This window comes from Morus notabilis, unplaced genomic scaffold (assembly GCF_000414095.1).
Source record: "Morus notabilis unplaced genomic scaffold, ASM41409v2 Scaffold518, whole genome shotgun sequence".
Lineage (NCBI taxonomy): Eukaryota > Viridiplantae > Streptophyta > Magnoliopsida > Rosales > Moraceae > Morus > Morus notabilis.
The window spans coordinates 369,477-386,039 of NW_010366577.1; the positions used below are offsets into that span (position 1 = coordinate 369,477).

Genomic DNA, 16,563 nt, shown 5'->3' on the forward strand with positions numbered 1-16,563 from the left:
GCGAGAGGTGATCGGAGAGAAAAACCGGTGGTCGGTCGTGAGAGAGCTCAGTCGGGGGAGAGAGGGTCGAGCGGTCGATTTCGGGGGGAAGAGAGGGTCGAGCGGCGGTCGGTTTTGTGAGGAATGAGATTTTTGAAAATGACCTAGGACTAATAGGACCCATTTTTTACCACGTAAGATACACGTCATCATTTTTTTGTTATAAAAAAAACTGATCTATTTCCTCAAATTCTGATTTTCTCCGGTCTCTTTTATCAAATTTTCTCATTTTCAAAATTAGAGGAAAAAAAAAAAGGAAAAAAGAACACTTGGCACCGGCACCGCTTCTTGACAAGACCAACCCGTTTGTGGGTCCCGCCCGCCATGAAAATGTGGTCATTGGATGCCCTCACAGGCAGTGTAGAAACATCCCGATGGATGGAGAAAGGGTATTCATTTTGTTTTGTCGTTCGTTCTCACTTCCAGTCCACACACAAGGCACACGTTTCTGTGTCCCCAAAACTTGTCTTTTAATCTCTTACCCGTTTTAATCCCGTCTTTTAATGCTCTTTTTGTTCATTCCGAATATTCACCTTTCCGTTTTAATCTAAATCTGTCCATCACTTTGTACCATTGATTCCAAATCTAGTTTTGTATATGAAATTTTAGTGCCTTTTTTTTTTTTTTTGGTCCTCTCTACCAAAGGAATTTACCAAGCTTACACCAAGAACATCCGATTCAGCTTTTAGTTTTCTCGCATAATGCCTTGGTGGGATCTGGGATCGCTTTCTCGCCTTAGAATCTTCGGTGGCGGCTTTCAGGTTAGTGGGTTTTACGCATAATTGGTATTTTAGCTTTCAAATTTTGTATCACAGTTCGTTTTACAACACAATATCAGTAACTACTATTTGGGTCTTTCTTGTTCTGGTATTTTGTCTGGCTTGTTTCCTTTGTTGTTGACTTTATTAGGAACCATTGGTTCGTAATTGGTGATCCAGCTAGTTGGTTTTCTTTTTTTTTTTTTTTTTTTTTTTTTCCGGGTTTTTTTTTTTTTTTTTTTTTTTTTTTTTTGCCAGGATTGTCTTTTAGTTGTTACTAGTTTTGTAATGTGCTGAACGTATTGTAGTCTTGGAGATACTGAAGAGTTTATTATTCAGTGAATAATGAGAAATTCAGTTATATAATCATTTAAGAATTTTTGAATTTATTTTAAAAAAATATGTGTAAAAATAACAATTGACAAATAAAAAATTAAGTAGGGACACATTTAAAGAAAATTATTTTAACTAACTAAAAATAAAATAAGAACACAAAGAAAATTTCTCTCAATTGAGGAACAACATATTTTAAAAAAAGCACAAAAAAATTAACAATTGGCTCTTTTATGTATTGGAACAACATATTTTAACAATTGGCTCTTTTATGTATTGTCCCCATAGAGAAGAGCTTTTGGCTCTTTTATGTATTGTTAGATTAGATTCTACCTGACATGAAATTTTGTGCTCCGGTTCGTTCTATTGTGTACCGAGTTCTTGTTTTGAGTGAATGTTTTTCACTGTAAATCTGTAATGGATTGTTGGAATTTTGGTTACTTTTTGCAAGAGTATTCTTTGGGAGTTAACGTCGTTGTCCAAGTGAATGTTAGACTAGGAAATGGGAATGTTTTGAGGGCCAATAGTGTTGAAGAATAACAATTTGACTTTGAAAAAGGTAAATATAGAAAATAAATCAGATTTGATTAGGATTGAGTTTATTTGATTTTTCCTTATTTGTGTATGATTTTATACATTTAATTACTTTCCCGTTTTGGTTTTGTAATTAGCCTATAAATTGGTTACACTGTTTTATTATTTAGACTATGATGAATGAATATTGAGTTGCATTTCTCCGATTGCTTCCCTCTCATATTCTTCCTCCTCTTCCCTCTCTCTGAGTTCTTTCTTAAATCCCTAATTCCTATTCTATTTCTCTCTCTTTTCTCTAAATTCCCCCTCTTTCTCTTCTCTATTTCCATTTCCCTCTCTAATTCTGCATCAATTTGGTATCCGAGAACGGTTCATTTCCTTTAGCCAAAATCCATTCTATTTTCCTTTTCCATTCACAAAAGTTTTACAAATTAAGAGGCCCAATTCACACTCAAGATTGATATGCTTCACCCTCAATGTTGGAGTTACATCCACTTTCATCCGCTTTGAATTTCACTATAAAGAAAATTACAAGAGAATTACACTCATTGCGCCTCTCACACTCTATATCTACGTCGGCTAGATAATTAGGCTCCACGCGCTCAAGTAAAGCTGATTTGCACCAGCCCTTAGGCCCACTTTAAGTTGGACTTTTAAAAGGGTGTTTATGAGGTCAAAAATAGAACAACTTATAACCCTTTGCTGTTTGGTACTTTCCAGTATTAGACTAGTTTGATATATTAGGTACCTGATGTTGTTAGTTTTTCCTTTAGCCGAGCAACCTGTCTTGATTCTTTAAAATCGGGTCCATTTCTTGGAACCTCAATTATGGCGGTTTTGTTGATCGGGATCTTTGTTTTTGTTAGGCAGTTGTCTATGGTTTTTGCTTTGAAACTTGCAAAATGTGCATAGTAGCAACTGGTGAAACAAAAATAAATTGAAAAAAAAGAAGCGAAAGCAATGAAAAGGTTTGGATTGTGCTTCAAATGAAAAGCTAGATACTTGAAGTGTAACTGTGAAACATTTGGTCCGTGAATTTAGTTGTGCTTCCTTTCTACCACATAAAGCCTTTTCTTTTAGTACTTATGTATGTACCAAAATCTACAATGATGTTTTCAATTTGGCATTATCTTGTGCATTGAAACCGGGGAAGGAAATGTAATGATATGGTTTCATTGTTTTGGCTCATGAGAACTTCACATTTTTAATGATGACTTCCATTTAGCATCAGTAACAGTTTTTTGCACTTTTGGCTTTTCATTCAAGATTTACTTCCTTTTTTTGTGTGTTTATTTGTATTTCCCCCCTAATTTTGTCAGCCCTTTTGAATGACATAAGGTTATCTTTTTTATGAAGATATAGACGTTGAGGATAGATTTTAAAATCATGGGGGTTGCTTTTGTGATATTTAATTCCTGAAGGTTTCTTTTGGGGTTATATAGGCTGTGTCAGGCAAGAGGGAAGAGCCATCTGCCATTACTAATGATTGGGGGCCACCCATTGACACCCCACTGATAGAACACAAGACTGAAGAGGTATCTCCTTTTTGTTTCAGAATGTTAGTTTCAAGGAGTGGGGGTTTCTTTCTGGTTGATAGAATTTTAGTCTAAATTGTTGACATGTTTATTTTCCCTTTGATTGAACCTTTCCTTATATGGAAATGGAAAACCTTCAATTTTCATTGACTGACGTAGCATCGATTGGCTCTTTCACTTTCCTAGCTATTTTTTGGCCCTTTTTAGTATCTTTTTTCTAGGCTATTGCGCTGTTCTTCCTTCATGTTGGCCTACACACTTATCCCAAGCCGCATTTTCACTAAAGGTCTTTGTTGTGCTACCATTCTATATATCGCCTATATAGGAGTATTATCACTTCCTTTTACTCTCTTTAGGCTACAGATTATTAGAAGAAATGTAGTTGAATTAGATATCGGAAACCGACCAATATGCATAAAAGTTTTCAGCACTCCTCATGTATATTGCATTTCTTGAAAACTCAGAATTTTTTTATTTATTTTTATTTTATAAATAGAAGGTGGGAATTCAGTTGTTCTACAGTTAGTCAACGGTATTTAGTTAAAGAGGAGTTCAACTGTTCAAAGGCATCGGTTAGATAATGGAATCGGGTTACCATGTCTTCCGTATATGGTTTGGCTCAGTCATATTTTATACTGGATTTTCTATCCAAATTATTGAAAATATGGTTTTTCTTTCTTGCCTTATACCATTTATCTGAATGATGATAATTGTGTGCTCAAAAAGACAGCTATTATTTCCCAAAAAAAAAAAAGGACATAACTATTACCCTATCTATTGAGTGTTTATTTTGATCATTCCGTTGGAAAAGAAATAACGTCTTATACCTGCTATTGGGCTATGAGAGGCTACCAATTAGAGTTCAAGTGTGGGCAAGGGTTGTTGTAACTGATTAGTAGTTTCTGTTAGCAGTTAGTTTGAGTTTCTTAGAAAGAATAGGTACTATAAATAAGAGGATCATAGCTAATGAGGAATTATGATCTGTTTGTAGAAGTTAGGGGAAAACCCTTGGGGAGAGTTGCAGTCTCTCGAATACTGCTTGTTACTAGGCTATTGGCCTATTCTCATTCTTGTTTTATTTGACTTTCCACTTCCATTCGATAAGGAATTATTTTCTTCTTGAGTTTTGTTGTCAGAATTGGGGTTGTCCGGCTATTAATTCTTGATTGCAGAATTGTATGATGACTTAAGTTTGATTATCTTTGCTATGAGTTGAGAACTATAACTTCTGTTACTGCTTCACTGTTGTTTTGCATTAAGGTTCATAGTTTTTGTAATTGTCACTCAGATTTTGGCTGGCCACTTCTCGCATAATGCATTATCTTTCTTGGAGATGGAGTTAGTTGAATTGGTTATATTATGGATCATTTTCTGTGTTTAATATATAATCAAATACCATGGTCTTTTGCATCTTTCCTTTCCTTATAAGACGAATTGAATTTCTTTTTGCTTCTTTGGACTCTAATGCCATTTCCCCTTCAGCTGCTCATCATATATTTGCGTTGTTTTGTAAGTTACTAGGATGAATATAGAAAGGCTAATAAAAGAGCTTTTGCCTCACATGTCTACTTTTCAGCACATCAGAATTGTTTTTCACCACTTAGGCCTGTCCTTTTTAGCAGTAATATTGAGCAATGCTAATCTGTTGATGTTTCTGTAGCCGCAGAGTGGAATGCATGAAGTTCAGCTTGGTTCACATACTGTTAGGTCCCACGGATTTGTAGTTGCAAGAACACACATGCATGATTGGTTAATACTACTGCTTCTCGTCTTGCTAGAGATCATCTTGTATGTTATACATCCATTTTATCGCTTTGTTGGCAAAGATTTGATGACGGATCTCAAATATCCCTTGAAAAGTAACACGGTTCCTGCTTGGGCTGTTCCTGTAAGTTTTTTTATCTTCTGTCATTTCATTAATATATGCCTAGACTTGCAGTGTGTTCCTTTATTGTGAACTGATGGAGACTATTTTCCGTTCCCTTCTTTTCTCTCTTGGCGGAGATCAGATGTATGCAGTTCTGTTGCCAATAGCAATTTTTCTTATTGTCTATTACCGAAGGAGAGATGTCTACGATCTTCATCATGCCGTACTAGGTGATGAAATTCATGGCCCAAATGTGATTTATTAGTATCTAACACAAGTAGGAAAATAAATTTTTATAGAAAGGTAGAATTGATTATTGGGAGTTGTTCGTTACTGCAGGTCTCTTGTTTTCTGTTCTAGTTACAGGCGTTATCACAGATTCTATAAAAAATGCAGTTGGTCGACCTCGGCCCGACTTTTTCTGGCGATGTTTTCCTGATGGAAAGGATGTACGGTCTTTCAGATTTAATCTTCTTTGAAATATCTACGATAGCGTAGCCATAGTTTACTAATTTCATGTCATATCATTGACTGTGGTGTCAATTTCTTATCCGTGCAGTTTTATGATCATTTGGGGAATGTTGTATGCCATGGTGAGAGCAGTGTAATTAAGGAAGGGCATAAGAGTTTTCCTAGTGGGCATACCTCGTGTAAGAAGCATCGCGTATTCTCTTTCATATATGACCTATAGAAAAGGTCTAGCATTATTAATAAGAAGAAAGTGTAACCAAAAAAAAAAAAGAATCTAGTCGAACAATAGAAGCACTGAATTCATCCAATATGTTTCTTACAGATGTTATATGTCTGCAGGGTCCTTTGCTGGATTGGGCTTTCTCTCTCTGTACTTATCTGGAAAATTACAAACATTTGATCGTAGAGGGCATGTTGCAAAGTTATGCATTGGTTTTCTTCCTTTACTTGTTGCGTCACTTGTGGGCATTTCTAGAGTGGACGACTACTGGCACCATTGGCAGGATGTGTTTGCTGGAGGTCTTCTAGGTATGCGTCATGATGAATTACATTTAGTTTAGCAACTTTGCAAAACCTTTTTTGTTGCTTCGAGTTCACTATTCGTAAACGTTTTCTGCAGGGCTTACGGTAGCTACCTTTTGCTATTTGCAGTTCTTCCCACCCCCGTATCACGAGGAAGGTAGAGTAAAAACTGAAAGCAATTTTGTTTACCAGTTTGTTATTGTCTGAAACCATTTCCTAAAGCGGGTTTTCTAGGTCCAAAGTCAGGTGGTTGGTATAATATCAGTTTGCGAATCAAAGTTTCTAAGGGCCCGTTTAGGATAGCTTGTGCTTGTGCTTTTAAGTAGTAGAAGAAGATAAGCATAAGTTTGGGCTTTTTAATTAGTGTTTGGGCAGTGTCTGAAAAAGTGCTTTTATATCTAATAAGAGCTTTTGAACTTGTTTGGGTAAAAAAGTTAAAAACACTTTTTGTTATAAAAAGTAATGTAATAAAAGGATATGAATGAGATATTTAATTTGTTATTCACAAATAAAAAGTTAAAAATGTAAATAAAAAAGCTTTTCATAAGCACTTTTTTTATAAGCACAAAGGAGATGGCTTATTCAAAAAGTGCTTCAAAAGGCCAAAAGCACTTTAAAGTTGGCTATCTAAACAGGTTCAAAAATGACTTTTAGACTAAATAAATCAAAATCAACTCTTTTTAAGCCAAGCCAAAGAGCCCCAAGATGATGTTGACTAGAGAATCACCACACAGAGTGATGTTTCAATTAGGTGCTACAAGTCATTATTATGTAAGACTAAACCATCCCTTGATTGCCTAAGACCGTTTTGTCTAGTGGTGTCTGGGGTTTGGGTGGGCTGCGGGCCCGTTTAGGATAGCTTATGCTTGTGCTTTTAAGTAGTAGAAGAAGATAAGCATAAGTTTGGGCTTTTGAATCAGTGTTTGGGCAGTGTTTGAAAAAGTGTTTTTATATTTAATAAGAACTTTTGAACTTGTTTGGGTAAAAAAGTTAAAAACATTTCTTGTTATAAAAAGTAATGTAATAAAAGGATATGGATGAGATATTTAATTTATTGTTCACAAATAAAAAGTTAAAGATGTAAATAAAAAAGCTTTTCTAAGAACTTTTTTTATAAGTACCAAGGAGATGGTTTGTTCAAAAAGTGCTTAAAAAAGTCAAAAATACTTTAAAATTGGCTATCCAAACAGGTTCAAAAGTGGCTTTTAGACTAAATATATCAAAATCAACTCTTTTTAAGCCAAGCCAAAGGGGCCCCAAGATGATGTTGACTAGAGAATCACCACACAGAGTGATGTTTCAATTAGGTGCTACAAATCATTATTATGTAAGACTAAACCATCCCTTGATTGCCTAAGACTGTTTTGTGTAGTGGTGCCTGGGGTTTGGGTGGGCTGCGGGTTTGAACACGCCTTGTATTGAAAGAAAAAAAGAAAAGGAAAAAAGAAAAAAAAAATCCCATGATTGGTCATTGTACTCTTTCCTGTAATATGATTACCTAATTCAAATTGGCTAAAATATTTTCCGCTTGGACTTTTTAGGAATAGCATTTTGAAAAAGGCATCTACTATAGTTTAAACTCATTCCGGCTCTTCTGCACTTGTATGTATAGGTTGGGGACCATATGCATATTTTCGGGTGCTGAAGGAGTCTCGTTCGGGTGGACAAGCAACCGGTATGGTGAATATGCATACTGTGCAGGCCACAAATTCTGAGGTTGGGAACCAAGAAGATGAAAATAGCAGCAATGGATTATTGGGCTTGCATTTAGCAAACAATCCACTTGCTTTGACGTTAGGAGAATTGGAATCTGGGAGGAGTTAACTGCGTGTACATTTCGTGCTTTTAGCCACAGCAAATTACGGGTTAAACTTTGCTCAGCACACGTATAGGCATGTATGCTATATTCCTTTGTTCAAACCTTTCGAAATAGCTTTTGGACTTGGGGTGCAAAAATCATATAAGCTCGAATGTATTGGATCCCATCAGAACTCCGCAGTCGAGCGAGCGTGCTTGAGTGAGAGTAGTGTTAAAATGGGTGATCTCAGAAATCATCTTGTTGCAAGTGGTCTGTTTATGAAGGTTTTACGTGTGACATATCAACTCTGTTTGTTTTATCGATTTGAGTTTAGAATTTGAATTTTGTTATAGTAAAAAATTTTTAAAAACAGTTGCATTTAATTTTTTTACTACAGTAAAAAGTTATTATATAAAGTTATATTTTAATTCGAATTAAAAATTTAAATCAACAACTCATTAGTTTTCTCTGACAACTTTTTTTTTTTTTAATTGTTTCAAGTTGTCTGCAGCCTGATTAAATGCTCGTCACAAAGGTTTATTTATTTTTTTCATAGTTTTATTAAAAATCACTCTGTAGAATGTGAGGAAAATATCTATCACTATAGCTCGCGTCTCCATTTCAACCTAATAGTATCTCGGTTCACCTTCAGCAGCCTTCGAAGCCAGGATTTTTTTCTTTGAAATGGCGAAATGATTTTGTTATTTTCTCTAATCTAGCGTGCCGTTCAACCGGAAGAGAGCTTCAATATTGTAGGTTTTCTTGGACGTAAAATTTACGATATTGAGCGCCTGTTTCGTTCATAATTTGAACGGAAAAGTTTGAACAAAAATTTAAAATTTGTTAGGTCCGGTTCACACTATTCATAAAATGAACAATAATTTCGGGCTCTCCTTTAACGTAGGTTATAATAATAATAATAATAATAATAATTAATGGCACCCTTACACTCTGTTTGGTAAGAAGAAATGAAAATGAGAAGAAAAAAAAAATTATAATGCATAAAAAATTAGAAGGATAGAAAAGATTTTGATTTTTCTTTAACTTGTTTGGTATGATAAGAAAAAAAAATGAATCTACCTTTTTTTATTTAGTATTAGAAGTGAAACTAAAGGGATATAAAAATTATTATTGGTGTAATTACTTTTTTGTCCAAATGAGGACAATTTTGGATGAAAAATGAGGACAATTCAGTAATTTGACTTCATTTGTGTAGTTATTCCTATTTTTCTTCTTAAAATTCACCAATTTTTAGTGGGATTAAATATGGTGGGATCCACCAATAAAAATTTTCATTCAATTTTTCCTTTCTTTCATAATTTCCTTTCTACCAAACAAGCTAGCTTCCTAATTTCCATCATAAATTCCCTTCCTAATTTTGATAATTGATCAAAACACGACACACACGATACGTGACACGAATTGCCACCCCTACACAAAATAGCAGGTGAAAGAGAAATTGATTGAAAGAAAGGAATGGCTAAATCCTCAACGTCATTTGTCTTTGTTTGCTTCATTTTATTGATTCTGGGGAAATCTGAAGCTCAATTAGCACCAGCATTGTATGTGTTTGGAGACTCAACGGTTGATGCGGGAAATAACAATGATATCAACACATATGCAAAATCAAATTATGCTCCTTATGGTGTAGATTTTCCTTGTGGAGTCACAGGCAGGCCTACAAATGGTCGTAACGCTGCTGATTTCATTGGTAAGTTAGAACATCCTTTTCTGCAAAAAAGAAAAGAAAGAAAACAATTAGCACGTTTATTTCCGGGTTTTAACCACAGCTCGAAGCTTTTTGTTACGACATTTCTATTCAAACTTTGAGTTCCAAACCAATGAACCATACGGTTAAAAAAATTTTACAACCCAATGATGTTTCTCATGAATGACCATTCTGATCATCAGAGATTTTTTAAGTGTACAGCACAAAGTTTTTGTTTGGAGCATCGCAAAAATTATATTGTACTGAAATATCTATTTATATAGATAGATATATTATATAATTAATATATATATATATAATAAACTTTTTCTACGGTCTTTTTAGTGATAGATCTCTCTAACGTAACATATAGATATAAAAAACGTAATATGATGTTATTAAACGTAACATTGACATTGGAGATGTGTAACATGATCTTTAGATGACTAAATTTCTTAGTGTTATACCTCTTCAACAACAATGTTATGTTCAATAAAATCAGTGGTACTTTTTTTTCCCTATCTACATATATATAAAATAGGATTTTTCTACGGTCTTTTCAGTGGAAGGTCTCTTTGACGTAACATGTAGATATAAAAAATGTAACATGACGTCATTAAACGTAACATTGACATTGGAGAGATGTAACATGGTCTTTGGATGATTAAATTTCTTAGTGTTATACCTCTTCAACATCAATGTTACGTTCAATAGAACCAGTGTTACTTTTTTTTTTCTATCTACATAGTACATCTGAGGGACGTCCTACAGAAGGACCGAAAAAAAAGCCTTATATATAAATAAATATATAGGTGAAGTCTTAAATTCAACATCCGTACAGTTAGAAAATATAACTTTTTCTTTTATTCTCTTGTAATATCGTTCATATGTGTATGACATTCCGCTTGTTTAAGTATAATACTCAATGTTACGTGTGTTGAATTATATTATCTCAATATTACATTTAAATGAACTGAGTTTACAGAAAAAGTTGCAATTGCCGCTTAAGACATTTCCTATGTGTGTATATATATAGACGAATTTTTAATAGTTACGTTTTTATCGATAGTCACTTTTAAATATAGAAATTTAATGATGTGACGTAATAACAATATAATTATTAGTTCTCATTAACTTTTTAATGGCTAGTAAATATTAGAGTAACTAATATAATGCATAATATACAATAATATACTATTGTATACAAATAGAATTTGGATGAATTCTTTGGATCATATAAACTAGTGTGTGCATAATAATACGATATACGAATCGATATTATAATACAATCTTATCCTGGGTGCACTAGAAGATGTATATGATTGGTTCCTTTTTACTAATTTATCTTCAGAAATAATGCTAAAACTGGCGTTAATCTATTTTTTCGGCATAATTTTTAGCATTAAAGTTATCCAAACAGTCTACAAAACAACTGATTGCTTTTGTCTATAATTTGGTGAGTAATGGAAAAAAAAAAAAAAAAAACAGGTTATTCATTGGTTGATACTACACAAAAATATAATATAGACGTGCTGGAATGCGGCTATATCTCCATATATGTAATAGGTAGATAGGATACAGGAGGGAGCAGAAACTGTCCGTTGTACACACGTTATTAATATGTATCTTTCCGGATTGTTTGTTTGGTGAAGTAACGACCAATATATCAGAGAAATCATGTAATATCTTACCACATAAGTAATTAAAATTACAAAAACTGATAAATTTACCTAACAGTTGCGTTGCTAAACTTAAGTAATGTGGTTCGGCTTGTACCAGAAAACATTGCTTTTCATGCTGGTTTCACAGCTAATGGCAAGTCGCTCTTTCAATGTACTATTTTAGTGTCTTCTCAAACCTATTTCGGTTTTCTTGTTGCCAATAATTTAAAAAAAAAAAAAAAAAGTTCTTCGTCCTGTATAAAAAGCCTTACAAGTTATAACAAGTTCACACAACAAAAGAAACACAAAAATTTTGATAATTGATCAAAACACGACACACACGACACGTGACACGAATTGCCACCCCTACACAAAATAGTAGGTGAAAGAGAAATTGATTGAAAGAAAGGAATGGCTAAATCCTCAACGTCCTTTGTCTTTGTTTGCTTCATTTTCTTGATTCTGGGGAAATCTGAAGCTCAATTAGCACCAGCTTTGTATGTGTTTGGAGGCTCAACGGTTGATGCAGGAAATAACAATGATATCAACACATATGCAAAATCAAATTATGGTCCTTATGGTGTAGATTTTCCTTGTGGAGTCACAGGCAGGCCCACAAATGGTTATACCATGGCTGATTTCATTGGTAAGTAAAAAACATTATTTACAGAAATTAAAAAAAAATTTATATGCTTAAATAGAACGGCCACAAGTTAATATTAAGATTTTTAAAAAAAATTATAAAGCATCAAGAAGGTTTATGTTATTATTATTATTATTATTATATACATTTTTTTTAGAGAAATTGTGATAAATAGCATATTTTTTAAACTAAATTATGTAAATAGCAGATTTTAAGACTATTTAAAGTAAATATAAGTTTACCATGTAAATGAAAATTTACGTGGTAAAAAAACTTAAAAAATCTTTATTTATGCCGAAAAAAATCTTTTTACTAGTCTTAAAAAAGAAAATTTACATAAAAAATATTTTTACTAATTGTAAATGAATCATTTATGAGGTAAACTGCTATTTACTCCAAATAGTTTTAAAAATATGCTATTTACTCCATTTAGTTTCATAAAGATACTATTTACTATATTCTTTTTTTTTTGAAAAAAGAAAAAAGAAAAGAACACCACAGGATATTATAAAAACTACCTACTAGTGTTGAGTATAAGAATGTGGGAAAACTATTGTAAAATCAAGTAGTAGTAAAACATCGGACATGATTTTCAAGAAACAAAACACAGATTTATGTCATGTAACATATGTTGTTCCTCTTTTTGCAAAATACATAAACTAGGGGTGTGCAATAAATCATTCAAGCCTATTAAATTAAAAGAAAACCAAACTAAACCAATTAATAATCAATTTGATTTGGTTTAAATTTTTAAAAACCCAAATGAATTAGTTTGATTTGTGGTTTTAGCCTTTAAAAAACTAAACCAAACCAAACCAATTCCATCCATATATACTTTTCTAAAACTATATATATTTTGAAAATCTGTAATATATTCGTATATAAAAAATAGGTTTATTCCAATATTAAATTATCAGAACCCTAAAAGTTTTTATTATAAGAAATGTCTATCATACAAAATATTAGTACTAATTATGTTTAAAGAGTTCGAGAAGATGTTATAAAATATTAGTTCAAACCAATTAGAAAACCCACATCAAACCAATTACAATCAGTTTAGTTTGGATTGGATTAGATCTCTTAATTGGTTTAGTTTAGTTTAAAAATCTCTAAACTAATTTATAACTGATTTAGTTTACATTTCAACTAAAATAAGCGATTTGGTTGGTCGCACACCACTAACATAAACACACAAACAACACACCAAAAAAATAAAAAAGCGGATAACTTCTTTTTCTTTTTCTTTTTTTTTTTCAGTTAGTTATATTTAATTCTGTGGTATAAATGCAGCTGAATCACTTGGATTAAAACTTCCACCTGCCTTCAGACTTGTCGATACTCAGACGTACAACGATTGTCAAGGTTTTAACTACGCATCTTCCTCGGCTGGAATTCTTCCAGAATCAGGCTTTGTAAGAAAAAGAAACTTAAATTATGAACTTTCTATTAATTAGTTTGTCATTCCAATTATAACATATTTAATTACATCTCATATATATTTCAGAAAGGAAGTTTGAGCTTGGGCGAACAAGTTGGCTTGTTTAGGAAGACCGTTGAGGAATATTTACCATTGCATTTGAAGAACAAAGACGACCTCTCCAACCACTTATCAAAATCCATTTTTCTTTTTGTTATGGGTGTCAACGACTATGGCTTGAATTTTCTTAAGAAAAAGAACAGTGGCCAGCCATTCGACGAGGACGCGGCTGCTTAACTCCTCCTAGAAAATTATGGAAATCATTTTCAGGTAATTTTTATCATTATCATTATTATCTTAGGATGTATTTAGTACGAGAATTCGTGTTATGGTTCGAATCATAGTTCGTTACTCACTACAGTATTTTTTCTCATAAAAAATACACATAAACTAAAAATAATTCTAAATCATAATTTTAAATCCATAAATCAAACGTCCACTTATTTATAAATATAAAATAAACAAAACAACATGGTCCCATAAGTAGGCCCCGCCTGTTTGTGTATGATGGGGTAAATATAAAATGAACAAGAGTTTCCGAAAGAAACAACATATGATACTTTTTTTTTTTTTTTGGGGATAACATATTGATTCAAGTACAGAGTTAGGATTCATTTTAGTGAGGGCACTCATAAGATTTTTTTTTATTTCTCACTAATTTTATTTGTTTCTTTATAGTTACTAACAATTTTCTTTAAGAAATAAATTATAAATATGCAAATCAAAACTAATCTTCAAGATTAAAAAGTAAATTCACACATAATTAATCAACACAAACTTATTATTTTAAAATAGTATTAATTCAAAATTAAACAAAGTTTTTTAATAAAAGCGTGGAAGAAAAAAAGTGGATAATAAAAAAGAAAGCAAATATTGTCTAAGATTATTCAATCAAAAAAATAATGACTTTCTAGGAGATTAATCTCCTAGAAAGTCATTATTTAGTGGGATAGGTTCAAGAAAAAAAAAAAGAAACTCACTTTTTATGGAAAAATATATTTTGATGGAAGTACATTTATAAAATTATATAAAATTATAAGTGAAAATTAAATAGATAAAAAGTGTAGACCTCCATGTATCTCCGTCCATGGGTTCATTTATGCATGTGTTTGCAGGATTTGTATGCATTGGGGGCCAGAAAATTTGTGGTGTTCAATATTGAAGCAATGGGTTGTTTGCCCTCGTTTGTGAGTCAGCTTAAACCACAGAATTCAAAGTGCGTGGATAGCTTAAACTCAATGGTGCTTAAATTCAATGAGAAGCTCCCATTGAAGCTTCAAGGATTAGCCTCTTCCCTTCCAGGCTCGAACTTCGTTGTTGGGAATAATTATGAGCATATTCTAAATTTGGTGGAGAATCCTAACTACTATGGTAAGTAACTTTATATTAACACATTAGAAAAAGAAAAAAAAAAGATTATGTGATATGTTGAGAATGTCCCCTTATTTTTTTTTTAATGTAGATTTTGTGAAAGTGGTTAATATTTATTACGTTTGTGAAGTTATATATAACTTACTATCTAAAATTTTATTTGCAGGGATACAAGTAGCATCGGTTCCATGTTGTGCGCTTACACCCTTTGGGACATGCGATGGCAAGAGACCACCTTGTGAAGACAGAAAATCTCATGTCTTCTTTGATGCTTTTCATCCTACTGAAGCCGCTTACAAGATTCTCGCTCAAAATTGCTTCGGTGACTCCGGTGCATGCATTCCAATGAATATTCGACAACTGGCATCGATATAATGTAATAAGAATCCTGACTCATGCATTCTAAAATGTATTATCTCCTTTCTCCATAAATTTAACGGATTGCTGACATGGCATTAGTATTAAGTGTCTTTTCATTTGTAATGAGTATAAAACGTTCGTTAAAGGTTTTTAAAAGATAATTATTAAAAAATATATTTCATATTAAATAAAATAAAATAATAAGTTAATTCTTTAACTTTCTCTTTCATTCTTTCTCGTTCTCCCCCACTAGACTAAAATCATGGATTTATTTAATGTAAATACTAATGTCAATTATATATTTAATATCAAAAAGTATGATATGACATGTTATTTTTATTTTTATTTTAATGAATAATGTTTTTTGAAATGATAAATCTATTTTTTCTCATAATCATTAAACTTTTAAAAGTTGTAAAAATTGTAGGCCACCGGATTGTGATGAGGGACAATGGGCTCCACGACCTTCACAACAAAGGGCAGCTTTTGCGGCGCGGGACTTGCAGTTATGGCAGGGGTGGAATAAAACAGAGATTCTTTCTTTAGTCTTCTAATTTGAATTTGTTAGTACCGGATCCCAACAGAATTTATTCCTGATAATAGGGAGGGAAAAAAAAACTCAATCTTAATCCCTGTTTTGACGGTTGGTTTGTGGGTTCTTCATTATCTTTTGGGTATTCCATGAATGATGTTGAACTGGTAGATTAAAGCTTAGGAGCTTAGTGTTCACTTGAAAATTGTAGATTAGTTGATCTTTAAAGATTTGAAAAAAATATATATTTGATTGTATGATTAGTGAAGAACTATAGTTGTTTCTTTAATGAGTATGTCAGATTTTGTCTTTCTTTTTGTTGGGAGTAATCTTCATCAATGGGTTTTGGGTTTTTCTATAGTTTTGAATTTTGATCATTTTTCTTGCCCCAAGATCTGTTGACTTTCTAAAAAAAAATATTTTTTTTTTTGAAGAACTTCTTATTTATGTATTATTAATCAAAGTTCAAATTATAATTTTTTAAAAAACCATTAATTAATTTATACTCATTTATTAAATGAAAAAACCTTAATACAAATGCCATGTCAGCAAACCGTTAAATTTATATCTTCTATTCTTTTTCTATTATGCACCACTTGTTCATGACACATAGAATCACTCTATGGTGTTCATGGATTTCTAAATTAAGGCAAGGGTCAAAATTTTACCAAAATATTTTAATTTCTTTTCCATTTTACAACAATAAAGTAGCCAGCAAGGAGACACAGGTTGAAATTTTACCAGAAGTTTTTTAATTTGTTTCCCATACAAAAAGACATTAGTGTCGGCTGCTAACATACAAATTTCATAAAAGATAAAAAAAAAAAAAAAACAGACATTAGCTAATGATTTTAGGGAACTTCTACATTAGGATTTTAACTGCAATTTAAGACCTTAAGCAAAAATTTTAAAAGGGGTCTTTTTTTATATTAAAAAAAGGTTTAATATATTAAA

At 32.3% G+C, this 16,563-nt stretch overlaps 2 protein-coding genes across 3 annotated transcripts; both read left to right on the forward strand.

Annotated features, from left to right (window-relative positions):
• The first annotated feature begins 423 nt into the window (after nt 1-423).
• LOC21409713 (lipid phosphate phosphatase 2) lies at nt 424-8,186 on the forward strand. Of its 2 annotated transcripts, XM_010110590.2 has the most exons (9): nt 424-800; nt 3,107-3,199; nt 4,860-5,087; nt 5,209-5,296; nt 5,406-5,515; nt 5,626-5,716; nt 5,877-6,065; nt 6,157-6,216; nt 7,672-8,186. In XM_010110590.2, exons 1-9 carry the CDS (start codon nt 741-743, stop codon nt 7,881-7,883), a joined length of 1,131 nt encoding a protein of 376 aa, XP_010108892.1. In that variant the 5' UTR covers nt 424-740; the 3' UTR covers nt 7,884-8,186. The 2 variants fall into 2 exon arrangements, with proteins under 2 accessions (XP_010108892.1, XP_024029558.1); XM_024173790.1 differs by lacking the exon at nt 3,107-3,199.
• Nucleotides 8,187-9,333: 1,147 nt separating this feature from the next.
• Nucleotides 9,334-15,092, forward strand: LOC21409714 (GDSL esterase/lipase At1g71691). The gene is made up of 5 exons (XM_024173826.1): nt 9,334-9,568; nt 11,705-11,872; nt 13,160-13,281; nt 14,462-14,717; nt 14,884-15,092. The coding sequence occupies exons 1-5, from the start codon at nt 9,334-9,336 to the stop codon at nt 15,090-15,092; spliced, it is 990 nt and encodes a 329-aa protein (XP_024029594.1).
• Nucleotides 15,093-16,563: the final 1,471 nt, after the last annotated feature.